The sequence below is a fragment of the Varroa jacobsoni genome, unplaced genomic scaffold (genome assembly GCF_002532875.2).
Source record: "Varroa jacobsoni isolate VJ856 unplaced genomic scaffold, vjacob_1.0 scaffold_1312, whole genome shotgun sequence".
Taxonomy (NCBI): Eukaryota; Metazoa; Arthropoda; class Arachnida; order Mesostigmata; family Varroidae; genus Varroa; species Varroa jacobsoni.
This window is the reverse complement of record NW_019214214.1, coordinates 1-16793: the sequence shown is the minus strand read 5'-3', so window position 1 is coordinate 16793 and position 16793 is coordinate 1. Positions and strand designations below refer to the sequence as shown.

The 16793-nt window shown below is 39.7% G+C and overlaps 1 protein-coding gene across 1 annotated transcript; it reads left to right on the top strand.

Annotated features, from left to right (window-relative positions):
• The first annotated feature begins 4535 nt into the window (after positions 1 to 4535).
• Positions 4536 to 7755, top strand: LOC111268727 (arf-GAP domain and FG repeat-containing protein 1). The gene is made up of 3 exons (XM_022847869.2): positions 4536 to 4764; positions 6644 to 6737; positions 7604 to 7755. The coding sequence occupies exons 1-3, from the start codon at positions 4598 to 4600 to the stop codon at positions 7709 to 7711; spliced, it is 369 nt and encodes a 122-aa protein (XP_022703604.1). The 5' UTR covers positions 4536 to 4597; the 3' UTR covers positions 7712 to 7755.
• The last annotated feature ends 9038 nt before the right edge of the window (positions 7756 to 16793 follow it).

Sequence of the window (16793 nt, the reverse complement as noted above, 5' to 3'; positions counted from 1 at the left end):
CCATGACTTAGTGCAATTCACCTGCTAAAAATCCGAACGACGATATCGGAAAAAACGATATCAGACTGCAAAAAGCACAGATGCATCTTGACAATCGTTTGACTATAAAGAACGTCGTAAAACGTTGAACCGTTATAAAATAGCACCATTCTAAAACACACTAGAAATTTTTGTCGTATTTTGTATTGAGAAACCTAATGTATATATGTATACGTATTTTTGGAATATTTTCTTTCTAAATTAATTTCCCTATCTTTATCTAATAGTCGTATAGATTAGATATAATCTAGCAACAATCCGCCCAAAAATTAAAGGAGTCTCCCCCCCCCCCCCCCCGTTGTCTCAGCGTTTACTTCCTGAGGTGTCCGATAGTACGTGGTTCAACAGAATGTCACCTTTTCCAATGGTTCTCAGCACATTTTTTTTAACGCATTTTATAGATCATCTGAATCCTACGGAGAGTCTAAAATGTAAGGCTGCATTTCCGCTATTTTTGACATTAGTGCAGTAAAGGACTCCGTAAAGCTTCAGTTTATGAGCTACACGCGCTTATTGGTAACCTTTATATTTTTTACCATTTACCCTCACCGAATCTTCGGTGCTCTCGGCGTCTTTAACGTGGAACGCTTGCCAATGAAAACGAGAAAGTCATGGATCAGCGACGGAAGTGACGTCGTAATGACGGGTGACCGATGACCGCAAGCTACACACGTACTTGCTCGCTTTTTCAGCAAAGTTCAGAAGCTTGCTACTCATAGAATGCTGATTTCTGGCTTTCTATTAGTTGGCAACTGTGTTGATGATAGGTGTTAGGAAACAAACCATGCATTCTTAGATTTGTTGGATCCAGTGCCGTCTACGTAGACGGATATCGATACGTATTACGGAAAGCTCACTCTTTTAATTTGATAGCCGGATAGCCGCCAGTGTCTTCGGATGATTCGGGCTTTGATGCAAGCCTTTGTTTCGTTGTAGCTAACTATCCACACAGTTTTCTTATTATTTCTTCTTACATACTCGACGTTGTGTAATTTTTGCATAGTTTCAACAATGAGCCATTGTAGCAGGTTATGCTATACTACTATGGGTCAACTTGATAAACACTGGCTCCGAATGAATGGCCTTTGAGGCCGGCGGCAGTTTTTCGAGCAAAGTCGTCACTTCCTTGTAGGTATCTTTTTTGTACCTCTAAGATGAGCTCGTGTCCTTCAATATGTCTATGTTCGAACTGTCTCTTGTCTGCCTGTTGAATTATAAACCATTATACGGATTCTCTGAACAAGACCAACATCTATAGTCGTTTACGTTTGATACATTGGTAAACGTAACAGATCGCGAGTGTCAGTCTGCATGCCCGACACTGAAGCATGGCGCTGAAGACGGCAAGTGGTCAGTTACGCCAAACATAAATAGTATACTGTCTTATGCAGTAACAGTTTGTTCTTTTGAGCTATAAACAGTTAGATTTATTGCTAGACATGCGGAGTCATCTATGTCTGATCGTTCATCCTTAGTAATCCAAGTTACTGTGTGCTGCAAACACCTCCCAAATCGGATAAAAGCGGTATTTGTTTACGAACTTGAAAACATTGACATTTTATTGAGCGTACTTATCTAAATCACCTGAACTTCTGAGCCAGTTGGACAAGACTACGTTATTTTTTCACTCTTCATAAATGATCGTAAAATTACATTTTACAGTCTATTTTTTTCCTGAATTAATTATAATAGATATACTTCTAGGTGTGTTACGTTGCGCAAGAAACATCGGTTGGCCGTTTGTCGCAGATGAGCTACTTTCAGAATTTGAGCGAGGATCAATTGTTATCCAATTTGGTCGTGCAAACTCCTACCAGCATGAAAAAAAAAGTTTATTTTTTGCCAAAAATTAACCGTCTATGCCGTCAGCAATTTTCATGCAAGATTCGAGCTAAAGTTTTCTGAAGATCGATATAAAGGCTAAACATCATCATACCTGCATACAAAGATTTTTGCAGAAACGAAGATTATATATTGCTGGTTAAATAGTCTATATAAGATCTAACGATTAGTTTTTTTGTGGATGTTTTGTTTTTGTACCTGTCGGAGATTTTGGGCCGCTCCAAGTTTTTGCATTGTTAAGAACTGTAGTCTGTAATTTCCGGAAAATTTTTTTGTCTCCGGAATTTTTTTTCTACCTTGCACCTTTTTTTGTATCACCTTAGTGAATTTTAAACAATTGCCAATATTCGTTAATGAATGGTAAGCACCAAAAGGTTATTTATGAGCGAAAGAAGGAATTTTCTGAGAACAATTTATAAGTGGTTTCTATTTCAGATTGAAGTTGTGATATTACGGTGGATGGTGGTTATATTGAATGCCCATGACTATCACAAACTATAGTACTTCTAGCATATGCTAAATACTTCGTTACGGTATCTGTCTTTTTTTACCTATAGTCTTAAAAATAAAGCATTTTCTATATGTTTATATACATATGTACAGATTTATGGCGAGCTGAATCCAACTCAACGAGATTGCTGATTCCCGTTTTCTATTTTTTTTTGTGTCCGGAGATCGTTTACCAACAATGATTTTCTCCCATGATTGATTAAGGCAGCTTTTGTATTGTGCTCATTAAATTGTCAAGTTTTTCATCGAGCCTAGTCACTGTAGCAATATTGTTAACATGCTAAAATGTTCCTGTTCCAAAGAATAGTTAGCAAGAGTTTTTTTTTTTTGTTTATTATGTGAGACGAATTGCGTAATATTTCACCTTTCTGTTACGGTCCTCCTGCCGCTTTTTCAGCCAAGAACACTTCGATGCATCAAGAAAAACCGCAGTGTAAAAATAGCAGTTAGGTCTATAAATACAATGCACGTTTATCCTAACATCGGTTATGGTGCGATTGTATCCAAACGACTTCACGAAGTGTGCAAAACATCGACTCAAGAATGCTTTTATTTAACAGTTATTAAAGCATTTTATTGAAATATGCCAATTTATCACAAAAGAGGAAGGAGTCACGAGTCTCTCTTGAAAAAATCTCAGCTAAGATCCAGAATCCGATAGAGCGACATGATCCAAGTAGCCAATATGCACCTTCTCGAGTGCGTTGTCATCCATCAGCGAGCGAGTAACCATCAGTGGCAAGCATGATCCACGCTGCTGCGGTTCAAAGCTCAACGTCGGCTAAAATGATTACTAACTATAAATAAATAACACTGAAATAAGGAATGAAGCAAAAAATTGAAGAAAGTAGGCCATTTATTATTATTAAGCGCAATAGCCGCTTGTACAGTTGCAATGACGTTTCATACGCTTGTTGGAAACACCCCACCGAGACGTACTCCAATTAGCAACTAGTGTTTGACATTATACCGAAAATTGGATAATTCCAAAGATTTGTTCAAATAATACAGAATATAGAAGCAACGAAATATAGAGAAATAGAACAGTCTTTTGCACAAAGGTCTTCGAAAACAGCTCACAGCTGACCAATGGATTTGATCTTATATTGCTGGTGAAATCTATTTCTTCAAGAATCTCATTTCACCCGCTCAGACCAGTTCAAAACGCTGCAGTAAATTGATACTAACACGCTACTTCCGAAAAGCGCCGGGGGACGCTATCGTGTTGGAACATTTGAATTAGAATAACAAATGTAAGGGGTGTGTGTATCGCAGAACGAAGCATTGATAATCCTGCGCAAGATGGAATATCTTGCTTCAGAAGTAAACATAGCTTAGCGCACATCGAAGCGGTTATAATCATGTTGAAGCTACGGTAAATTTGAATAAAGTTTATGGACCTGACGCCTAGGCTGATATCTGGGCTATGTTGCTACACGCTATACTGCTAAATTTCAACATCCTGTGCGCGTAGAATACGTTAGGAAACGTGTCATGCTTTATGTTACACCAGGAAATTAACCGCATTGAAGCCAGCTGACGGCAAAAAGAGGAATTCTTCTGAATGTAAACCGCCTACGTTATTTACTCTTCTAAAGCTAACGGGCACGTCACTTCAGCACATATATATATATATATATATATATATATTTTGTAAGCGTTGGATAGTAGATAAAGATTTAATTTTTTCCATTTTGTTTTTAAACTTTCGCTAACTAGCCCCTAACTACTAATCCTTTGACTCGTTCTCCAACACGGAATAACTAATCATTTTCTTGTGTATTCTGGCAAATCCTTTGATCTCTAGCGAGCAGAGAGAGAGAGAGAGAGAGAGAGAGAGAGAGAGAGAGAGAGAGAGAGAGAGAGAAAGTTGTTTCATCGGCTCTCAATCGTCGTCCGTTAGAGGTTGTCGTTGGCTGTCTGTCCGTCCGTCCGTCTGTCCGTCCAACGAGTGTAGCGCAAGCATTATGCTGGGTCCAGTGATCGTCAGCCGTTCGTGAGTGACTCAATTCACTGGCGTCTGCCTCTGTTTCGCGCTCAAATCGCTTGTCACCTACTGCTATGACTGCCGGCACAGACCGCACCTTCTCGCCTCTCCCCCAACAGCAGCAGCGTTCGCCGCCGCAGCAGCTGTATTACTCTCGTGCAGCTCAGTCGTATCGGAGCTGTTTGACTGCCATCATCACTTTGTGGAACTCAAACAAAGATGGCGGCTCGCAGCAAGAGGTCGGCTGACGAGCGAAGATTAGCACATTTAAGGGAAATCGCCAACGAGGGCGCAAACCGCAACTGTCTAGAATGTCATCAGCGAGGTCCGACCTATGTCGACATGACCATTGGGTCATTTGTGTGCACCAAATGCTGCGGCCTCCTGTGAGTAGCAATTCAATAGTGCTTCTGCTAAATCCAGGTAGTACTGCAGGTCGCTACTGCTCATCAGTGAAATGCTTGTCGTATCAGCATAGGCTATATACTCTAATTGATCTTTCAATAATTCTCCGTTTCTTTTCACACAATATATAACACATAATCGTTTGTTTGTTGGTGGCGTTGTAGTAGCTAATGGGAAGTGATGTGAAGCTTCATGGGTGCTATCACCACTTAGAAGGCAGAAAGTGTAATTGCATGTGGATTTGGCCGTGTATCTTCCTCGGTGTGTAGATGTGTATACGTGTATGTGCATGTGTGTGTGTGTGGCCTCTGGCATATCGGTTGACTAGAACCTGCCGGATGTTGAATATCTTTCGTATCAAACGAAGCTTGTCTTCGAATATCATCAGGAAAATGCACAGACGAACGTAACCGACTGTTGTTCTTTGTCATCTAAATCTCTAATAAGGATAAGTCAATACGAACACGAACAGCAGTAGGTTTCTGTACCATTTGACAAGGAGCGTTACCTGATTCCATAGGACGCTTTGCAGCCGCTGGTCGACGACCGCCTCGCACAACCCTATCCCAGTCTATTTCCAGCACATGACCGAAATCGTTCTTTACAGTACCGTATCTTGAGTTGGTTAATATTCTAATCAGTGAAACGATGCCTCTCATTGAAGTCGGAAAGGCTTCGCTTTTTTCATAGGTAGACATTAAAGTAGGTAAAGCTTGGATTGTTAGTCGTAACTACGCACACACGATTGTACTTTTCAAATAGCGAAGATAAACAGTTTTTTTGCTACGAAAGTGGTATAGTGTTCAGCCGTTCTCGAATCTTCTCCGCAAATCTCGCAAGAATAACGTTTGTTGCTCTACATCCAAACAGTGAATCGCAATTGTCTTGGATTCGAATTCCATTTCAAAGATGACAACGCAACCCTTATAGCTCCCTAATATGTACTATTATATACAGACCTTCTAGCCGACGGTTGTTCGGTGTGTCCAGTCAACCTGGACACCGACAAAAATAACAGGATTCTGCCTGTACTTTTAGCCTGTCGTCGAGTTGCATCAAAAACTGCAATTGCGGTTGTGACTTGCTTTTCTCTCGTCGCCTGTTTCCATCGTTATTGGGGATCTCGTTCACGTTCTTCCGTTTTGATAAGGTGGTACTAAGTTGCCTGTCATTTTTTTTGGCCGGACGAAATGATGGCGCCCTCCGAAAATATTATTACCACTGCTTTAAGAGCAAAATCAATCGCTACAATTACCTATTCTCATTTATCGAGGTGGACTCTAGCAACTTTAACACTAGGTTTAGTTAATAGTCTGCAATAAATAATATCTTTTCACATTTTTGACAAATATATGTTAATTAAAAAAAACCTTTATATTGCAACGGTCGCTTTAATCTTCAGTATAAGAATCAAAGGCTACCTTGTCTTCGTGAGTAGCCTATTTTTGGAGCGTGGTTTTCAGAAAATTCCGGTCGCATCTAAATTATCAAGACTCGCTGACTTACCGCAGTAGCAAGCATTAAATAAAGCACGACATTGTCCTCAACTTCCAAAGAAGGCGCGTAACGCTTTTTTTTTTTTATCAGTATTCCAACTCCGTCAGACTTCGACAGTTATTACCTCTCGCATTGGAAAGAGCATTTTGTATCATAACATACCTTCTATCTCAATTACCGCATAAAATCAAAATTGGGCGGCAAGGATGTTTAATTGACAACCAGAGCAGAGATAAAAATGGCGCAGATAACTCTCATCGTAGTCGTTGGAAGTAATCGTAGTATAACAGTAAAGGACTAGAGTTACAGATTAGGAGCACAACGCTATATTCATTTATCATGAACTTTCTGTTTTGATTTTAGCCGCGGATTAAATCCGCCCCATCGCACAAAGTCGATTACGATGACGAGCTTCAGCGACGATGAGCTCGACTTTATCAAGAACCGAGGAAACGAGGTAAGCTCCTGTTTTGACTTTAAAGTTCTTCTATTTACATCCCCGAATTATAATTTTCACTTTGTTATGCGTCTACAGTGTATGGATAAAGCTTGTTTGCGACACTTTGTAACATGTTTGCGAGGGTTGATCCAATTGAAAGAGCTGTTGTAACTGTAAAATATAAAGCGGGCGCTTTATTTTGCCATTTTACTGTAAGAATAACTAATTTTTACAACTTGGTCTGACCCATAACCGTGTCTTGACTGTTACTGCTGCAAATGAATGGATGAAGCTGTCGTCCTATAAAATGTACTTGCAATGTGTGCAAATTTACTCGATTCTGTGAGCCGGGAGTAAACTAATATATTAAATGCCCAAACTTTATGTAACTGAAAAAATATTGAGCTATTAGTTGTAGTAGCCATAAAAATTCCTCTAGTACACGCGAATGTACTTTTTTTTGCTTTTATTTTTTTATTGCTGAACTTATTGCTGCCCCGCAGCCAATAAATTCAATGTTTATAGATACTTTGCAGTGAATACAAGTATCGAGATATTTATACTAGACGTTACCTCTTCCTCTTCAGATTAGGCCTGCCTCTTATCTTATTACCGAGTGTATGTGGTTTCTTCGTGTGCTTAATGTTATTTCATAATCTGTTGAGAATATAATACGTTCAGGATGCTGTTGTCCTCTAGCCATGAACTGTGTCATCAATTACTCTTGATGGCTACATCTCGATTGTGAAAAGCACACGTTTGTCACTCAGCGCACTCTCGAGCAAATCTTTAACAAACCTCAATACAGGTTGCCCTACTTATACAAAAACGCTGTAGTCAACCATGCTCAACTGAAATCTTAAGAAATAATCGTTTCTACACAGGCAGGATATAACACTGAGACGATGGAAACAATCATGGATGATCGTCCAGGCCATATGAGATGGACATTACTTCTGGTTCGATTGATAGTGCTGCCAATTTGTCGATAGAATACGAGAACTTCAAGCGAATGTATAAACATGTTGTTTACAACGGTGTATTGTGTTTATTGTATATTTTAGAGCGATACGTAGTCTCTTTGAAAGCGAGATGATCATTTATTTATTATGTACAGTTTTTCAATCACGCGTAAATTCTAACGCGTTCAGTAAATGGACCAAGATAAGAGTTGTTTATTCATATCCATAAAATAACCAGACTTTACGGAAACTAATTATGTCTTATTATGTTAAGATGAAATTCTGTTCTGCGAGAATAATCCTATATGTCATGGTTCCATTAACTGCTACCACATGAGCCAAACAGGATTTAAACTATTTCACCAAGCTTACCAAAGGCTGCCCGTCGACATCGTGGAAAAGGTGAACCACGACAAAATCTAAAATAGAATTCCTTTGGTGTTGAAAGATAGCAATTTAATACGGGGTTGTATAGCTGAGAGAGTAGTCGCAATCAAAGTAAACATGTATGATCAATTGCCAATGGCGGTGGCGTCGCACGTTTGCATAGCCTTGCAATGACAATCAGAACAGTCCGTTTAATACAGTTGTTTTACGTTGAACTGAATCCGTTTTCGAAGGCTTTGTTTTTGGCCAAAAATTTAGGAAATAGCTAATAATAATAATAATGTGGGATTGTTCAACGTAGCTTATCTATATTATGGCTCTATCATAATATGTACACGTATGGTCCATCTACGTTGTATGTATAATAGCGGAATATCCCTTGGGCGAGCTTACGATTTCACTAACCTCATTTACTGGACATTAAGGCGTAAGAAAGCCCTGCTTAAATTCGTTTGTATATTGCGAGTAAAAAAACCCTTATTTTGTAAAATAAGACGAAAAATGTATTGGGGTGCTATTTAACACCGAAACGCCAAGGTATTTTGAGTCTTATGGCCGCAAGCGCTTCATTAAAAAATACACAAAGAAAACACACATGCATTGTTCGCTAAATTTTTGGCGTTACATTCATAATCTGTATGTGACGATGAGCCATCGCACACTTTAAGAGCGCCACCTATGGGCAATACAATAAACTAACAAAATATTAATTATTTATTCTATAAACACTATATATAAGGACGAATCATATCCAACGGAGATCCACAGAAGCAAGGATGACCACCAGGAGTATGCATAACCACTTGCATAATAACTTGGGAAAAGCAGTCGCTAAGAGAAACTTAACGTAATATAGCTCTAACTGCGTTGTCATTGACTCTACGGTATTATCGCAGAATATGACAGCCTTTTGCAGCCATCAGATTATATACATATATATATATATATGGATATTAATGTTTAATTTTGCTTGCTTTTCCTAATACCTAATAGTAAATTCATGTTGCGTTAACTTTGGTAGTCGGGACCTTCGTGGTCATATTTTGAGCGATAAAATCGGTAATGGTTTTGCAAAGTGTACTACACCATATTATATATTGAGAATTTTTCAAACTGTTTTCCATCTCTGTAGATCATGTCTGTCTCAACTATATTGAACATGTATTGTATTTTCTCGTTATACCTTGCCCTCGATATCTTCTGGTTGCACCATCTGTTTAGCTTCTGAACATATTCCTTTAGGAAGTTAACTGGTCTTACCGGAACCCGAGACCCTAAACAACTTCTATTGTGATATTCAAATCCAAGCCAAGGTTCTTGCCCGGTAGCCGATGGGCATCGTTGAGCAGCTTGTCAGTCCCTTTACCTAGGTCCCTAGGTTATTTTTCAAGTCAAGAGTTCGATCAATTAGATTGCTCTGCCAGTGTCAATTTTTTTCTGCGTTCCTATATATCGCAGACAAATCTTTTTTCTCATGCATTTGTATCAACACGTTTAATTTAGAGATGAACAGTTACCAAGGTAGAAAAAAATATGTGACTCCAATTCTGTGCACTTATTTGTTCGGCCAAACCTCTGCTTGAAAGTGGTTAGGGCATGGTCGCTGCTTGGAGGCCCACCAACTACACACAAAAAAACGTTTCTGAATAAAATTATTTTTTTCAAAATTCTAAACTCATTAATATCAGGTACAATTATCCTGTTTTGATGTTGTGGCCGATATGGGCTTTACCAGCAGACCTAGAAATATTGATACGCGTAGATTATGCTCGACGAGGTTGAAACCGGGAACGTAATACTTTTCTGACAATATTAATCGCTTAATACATAGAACCTATTATGATATTAACATATTAGGAATTCTAAGGTCATTTTCCAAATGCACGTAAATCCCCGCCTGCTATTTTAACTAAATTTTACGCTACATATTCGCTTGATCAGTAGAGCAACTACTACGGGACCCGACGAAGAAGGGTTTTTTGCTGCATAACCATCGTTGAAATATATTTGAGTGTATTGTACATAGAAATACAGGGACGGTTACTTCGAGCAGACCTTTACTGACTCTTATGATCGGATATCGTTCCGTTCGTGTGGTTCCGATTACGTGATCGACGGTTGGGTAGGATTTTAGTATGTTGGTGGCGATCGGTGTTGTTTTTGTGGTCGCTACATGGGGAGCGTTGTGTGGAAACGTTGGCCTTTACCCTATGAAGGCTGTTGCTGCTGTTCTCACTGGACTCCGATGGTAGGGTCGCGTTCAGTACCACTTATTTCGGTCGTCAGTTCGTACCCGATCCGTCAAAACGGAATACACGAGACGTCTATAAATTGAAGCCCATAGTGCCCATAACTGTGTAAGTGACGGCGATGCAGTTACATGTATTCGTGTGCAGATAAAATACACATACATATAATTAGAACACGGATGATGATTCCTACTGCCGAGGCAGTGTAGGACTACTGAAACAAGCAAGCTATGCTCCTGTCTGAATACGTCTTTCTCTCATAGATGTAATATTGTTTGACGACACAGATATTTCATATGCTATTGTTTGCGGACAGATGTTGAGATATAGTAGCGAAGCTTTTTTTTACTATGATAGGCATGACTACGCATCCTAAATTCTCACAGTCGGATGAGGTTTACCTATTATAGAAAACTGCCGTTTTTAAATTCAGTCAAACCAAAGTCCTGGTTTTTGCCAAATATACACATGCTTCGTTGATATTCTCTTTAAAATTGCTTGCTATTGTCGACATTGCGTCTTCGGGTATCACATTTTTGGTTTATTAGTGAAATAGAAAGCGCAACTTTAGCTATGTTTATTCTAAACGACAGATACATGCAACTGTGAGAACAAAATAGTTTAGTACCTTAATGTATATTAGATTTGTTAGTCATCTGAAATTTGAAGAGGTCTCTACGGCAGATTTGAACCCGTATATTGCCCTGTGTGATGTGTGAACTGAAGCTTCATTTTCTTTTGTTGCTATGTTGCTCTCACTCGGGCAAGTGAGGATCAATACACCAACAAGGAACTCGGCTGACCCGATTCTGAAAACGATGTTTTCATTTGGCGATGACGCAGATTGTTTCTACTGTTGAACCTATTGAAACCGTTTGATTAAGTTCACGCGATATTGAGGAACTAGAACTTACTGCAAACCGATATTTAAGACGATCGATATTGCTGATAAACGTGTTAACTATTGCCGTACGAAATCCCTAACCTACATGGTGTTTTTGTCACCCCGTGGGCTAGCCCATTCTTGGAGCGGAGGGAGATCCGATCATAACTGCATCACTTTTTGGAAACTGGGCATTTACTGGAAGAATATACAACTAAATATCTCTGTAATCTTCTTACTCAATTACATAGACTAACGTTCCAGAAGTTAGCAATAGTCGCCCGTCCTCAAGATTGCATGAGCAAATTATTTCGCGTATCCTAACTATCATATATTACTATTTTTGCGAAAGAATAGAGTAAAGGTTCGAACCCGGGTAAAGAGAGACATTCGTTTCGTACTGGCGCGATACGGGACGTAAAACTTAAACAATATACGTTATATAAATTTGTGGTCACCTATTATATTTGTATGCGATAAAATGACGCCACAACTCCCTTTGGCACCAGCACATAGCAATATGGAAACATTATTAAGGCAAGGACAGCTTATCAGAAAGTACGTAGTTGAAACTCCTGTTACACTGCTAAAAAAACAGTGTTTTCTTTCTGCAGCAAAGGTCAAACCTTTACATTCGTAGTTCCCCGGAAGCAACTAGTTCCTAGCAGGAGCCTGCTAGTCGCCCTACTAAACTTTCTGGCTGCTGCCGGAGCCACGAAGCCCCTGGCAACAGGCAGGCTTGGAGCTTTTTGCTCCATATGAAACGAAGCACTGTTTAGCTGTGTTGGCCAGAATAGTTCATATGGTTTCGAGGCCGTCCTGGTCTTCCCTCCACCTGGCTGGCGCCGTCTTCCGTACAACCCACGCTATCTGTCTATATGATTTACGCACGCTCCGTTTTTATTTCTAGCTGGTCTGTTTTCCGCCTTATGCGTTCCCTGTGGCTGATATTCCTCTGCAAAGATACTCCACGACTAAGATTTCCTGATTGCTCTTACAGAAGAGTATCGAATAGAGCACAGAAATGGCGGTGTGTGAAATACCGATGAATTATAAATTATAAGATCAATTAATAAATTCAAACTAATGAAACACCTTATGCATAAAAAAGGTATGCTAGCTATTGTTTCATAAACCCCCTCTGAGAATAGCAGGTTACTATGGCAATAGGTTTTGGTAAGATGTTGTTGTAATTGTAAACTTGGGAGTACCTTCGAATGCCTGTTCTATCCTCATACTGACATTTTAAAGCAGCTTATTTGCCCTTGCAATATTTTTTGGACAGCACGCGAACGCTCCGTATGTATACTTTGAATAGCCGAATATAGAATGTTGGGTTCTCTGGAACAAATGAGCGTAAGCCGCAATTAAAGCAACGTATTGCGCCGAGAACTATGTCTGTCATATTGTGGATAATTTTTACCCTTTGTAAAGTGAGTCCGCCAGCGGGGCGTACATAAATAGATTCTGAAGCATAATATATCGACAATCTGATCCATTGGTCTATTTTTAGAACCCGTCTAGCATGTTTTGCAACAATAAGCTGTCACAGTCTTTGTCAGTCTGTGCACAATAAATCTAACTATTTGCCAGCCATTTTATAATGAAACATTCGGCCACTGGAAAATCTTTGAATCCGCTTCACCAGTTGATCAGCGACGCCAAAGTGGAAAGGAAGAAGCCTGCAATGGGCAATTCGTTTTAACGTCGACGTAAACGCCACGTCGAAGCACTAAGGACACGGACTTCGCATTCCCAAAGGGCGGTTCCAATAGCTGCAGGTTTGTCAAGCAGCTTTGTCTTGCCTTGCAAGCAAACGGAGGGCCGGATATCAATCCATGCTTGTTGCCGTTCTCGTATACGGTCGTACAACTGATGATTTCTAGCAGTTCGTGCGCCAGTACTGTTGGTAGGCCCAGTCTTAGGTCCTTTCTTATGCTCTGTGTATTTCGATCGATTTTTCGAAAATTCATGAAAGGGGGACATCGATTTAGATTTTGAGCTTCTTCGATGAAGTATGATAAAAGTCTGTTTAGAGTCTATCTAGTGTTAAATTAGTTAATCTTAAGATGCTTGAGTATCTTTACTGATCTGATATCCAGGTCATGGACAGTGTGTTGGAGGGGGCTTTTAATAAGCAATAAAGAGTCCGATCGGTTGCAATATGTTGTTCGACAGGTATAGAAATTTAAGTACTTGTGCTTTTTCGCAATCATCTGTCGTTAAAATTCTGCGTGATTGGCTGGCAGAGCTGAGAGTGTAGTTTTGCTTTCATGAACCTAATTATGAATCGCTTTTGAGTAACCGCTTCGCAGAATGTTGTCTCCTAATTACGTGTTATCCTTCAAACGCTTCATTGATTCGTACTGTAGGTACATAGTGTTATGTCAATTGCATTGCTTTTCTAGATATAAACCTTCTTTCAGTCTATGACCGTATTTTCCGCTTGTGGGATGCGTAGCCGTCAACTAGTTGGCTTATTAGTAAGTTTAAGTTCTCATACACGCTGTTCACGCATTTGCAATAGTCTCCCTTAGAAATATTGTTTCAGCAAATTGCCTTTTACATAATCAAGTCGTTGAGGGTAGTTATGCTCATCATGCACAAGCACGGCCATGCAGTATGTAGTTATTCTAATTAGAATGCACCTCTTAGATTACCTAATTAGAATACGAACTCGCCGTTGCATAGAACGATATCGCGTGGTGCGTCGTTTCACCTCCGTAGGTAACTGCACCAGCCAATAACTGGCAGCAGAGATAACCAATATCGTTTTCTTGGTTTTCTCGGCATTTACTTGTGGCACGCCTAGCGTAATAATTAATTAATAATTAGCGCCCTTAATTAAATACGGGACAGATTTGAAGCTCCCGAGTATATTTTATTATGGTTTCTGGCTGTTCGGATGGTACCGGCATACGGTCCACGAAATCATTAGTTGCGCCATTACGAGAGAAGTAGGCGGTCACGACCTGTATTCACTGTAAAGTGTGATGTTACAAGTAATACCGTCGAACGAGACGTTAATTTTAGAACACGGTATTTTGTTTCGTACGAGTATAACAACCTCCCCCCTACGCGATATCCTGTCTTTCCAGAACACTTCATCTTGACTCAACTGAAGTTACCTGTTTTTCGGAGAGCCATGTTCTTGTTATTAAGGTGATGTCTACTTTCTTGATTTCTAAATATTGGTTGAGAATGAAATTCTAGATTAATTGAATTGCTTAATTGAAGATACAGTTTGATCTACGGTAATGTCACGTCTGTCGTCAGCTGCAAATCAGGTTGCAAGAAAAGATCAAGGCTGAATGTTCATTTAGAACTCGACAATATTGTACAGTTTCAGTATTGCTTACCCATAAATCATTGTTAGCCTTATTATCGTCAAGCGCCTTAATACAGAATCTGTTATCGCTTCTGCAAATTTTCGTATTCTTGAGCGGTATAGAGCGTACATTACCCTGCTCTATCAAGTGTTCGCAGTGCGCTTTTCGTTAATACGCTAAGGCATATCTTTTGAGGTGCTTTGAACTTTTATCCTTAGCTCTGCAGACGGCAGTCGTTTTGCAGGCTTTCTTCCTTGTTGCCTCTGTTCATGAGAAACTTTTATTTTTTTATTAACACACCCTTCTTAGGCGTGAATTTTGTCGTTCAGGTGACGTAGTGGCCAACGCATATGGCGGCGGCCGACGCTGAGGCTGTGCGCAAGGTTACGCCCTCGGCCACCAGTACGCCCAGCGTGCGTTAGCAATTGGATACAGCCTTTCTAGTCGAAATGCCTCGTTACTAACGTACCCACTTCATGTATCCATTAATCCGTTAGTTCTCGTTGTCAAGGTTCCTACGGAGCCTCGTAGCTCTTTGTTCGCTTCGTGCAGATGTTTGATTTGTTTGCGTGTAGTTCATAGATTTTCGGCGGAACTAGCATCAACCACTCGTTCAGTAGAAGCACCTGTGTGTTGATCAGCTGTGTAAGAGCTATCATCGTCCATTAAGTCGTTCATTGCACTGAAATTGACATTTGAAGATTTGAAGAGATTTATCTTAATCCTGTCACTGAGATCGATTGAGTTATATACTGTATCCAAAGTGTATCCATTCCTTGCACATAGGCAGTTTATGCCCGCCTTTCTCTTGGCGAAAAAAGAAAAATATATATATGCATACTTGACTTTTAGGTGTTTTGCTACCTATATCTGTTGTTGCCTCTACGGTAATTTACCGTTTGTTTACCATTTCGAGGTTTTCACAAGATCTATCGACATATTCATTCTATTCCTTCATTGCACTAGCCCTTGTTCTTTAAGCGGAGACTTACACGGATTTTTGGCCCATTAATTGTTAGAACTAGTAATTTCTATAGCGCTTTGAGGACACAACTGATTTAATGCAGAATAACTTAGTGCGCACATTGGTTTTTGATTCGTGATGTTAAATATCCCGGTTCAGCTTATCTCATTGACTAGAGCCACCTTTCGTTTATTTTTTCGATCGAAATTATGTGAAGAGGAATCGTTTGTGTGTCCTTGTTGTGTCTGTTCCTCAATATATATAAACACACTATTACTAAGGTGGTTCCTGGAGGCTTTTCTTTTTACTAAACAAACAATATATATATATATATATATATATATATATATATATATGCTATATATATGCGGTAAATCCTTCTGCAGCAAGAAAATCTGGTCACTAAGTTTTCTATGCGAACAGGTATTTTGTCACAGCTGTACGTGAGAGTATGAGGCGTTCACTTTGGCACGACTGACCTAGAGAGGAAATCATCGGTCCGGACTATGACCCCCTGTTATGGCCTCGTGCTTTCTCACAGACAGCAACAAATCATCTGATTGTTGCGATGAGTATATTAGAGTGGGCTTCATTTAAACTGAGATAATTGACAATGGTAAACAATCGTTGTTCACTTATGAAGGTTAGAATGAAAACTGACTTCCTATCCTCGTAAAAATAGAATTTCATCAATTACATTATTGTTTTCAAAGGTAAAAAATACTGTTACAACAATAAATGCCAAATAGCTCGTTATTGTGATGATGACAGCTCTAAAAAAGGCCTAAGAAATATTCATTTCTTAGGCCTTTTTAGAGCTGCACACATTTTACTTGGCTTATTTTCCTCATATAAGCATCATGGATAACAAAGCTGGTGAAAAAGTAGAGGAGGAAAAACACCTGCACACATATTGGCACGTTAGTGTACACTGTACCTTGTCGACGAGTCTATGCAGTAAATATCGGTACCGTGATTCGCCTAATCGCCCGCCAGTGTGTAGAAGCCAACCTTATTCTCATGATCGTACCTGACATTGAAGGTTATCCGACACATGGCTATAGACAACGATTTCATCTGAATATTTTTCTTTGGGTGGAGTGCTGGCATCGACTCAATTTGATGATGGTACGAATACAATAACGACGGATGATCATGTCATAGCACGTAGCCAGCCTAAGTTTTTTATGGCATCTTTAGTAAGAGAAGAAACGAGGGGCTACTCGTGGCACTATTTAGTGCCGTCTGAAGGGCTGGGCGAATCCTTCACGAACGAGTCTGTCGTTTTAGTCTATATAGA

What these genes read in the sequence shown, in the direction of transcription:
- LOC111268727 (XM_022847869.2), top strand. Translation starts at nt 4,598, where the DNA reads ATGGCGGCTCGCAGCAAGAGGTCGGCTGACGAGCGAAGATTAGCACAT. An exon ending in ACCAAATGCTGCGGCCTCCT is followed by an intron (nt 4,765 to 6,643) that starts GTGAGTAGCAAT and finishes TTTTGATTTTAG; the next exon opens with CCGCGGATTAAATCCGCCCC. An exon ending in TCAAGAACCGAGGAAACGAG is followed by an intron (nt 6,738 to 7,603) that starts GTAAGCTCCTGT and finishes GTTTCTACACAG; the next exon opens with GCAGGATATAACACTGAGAC.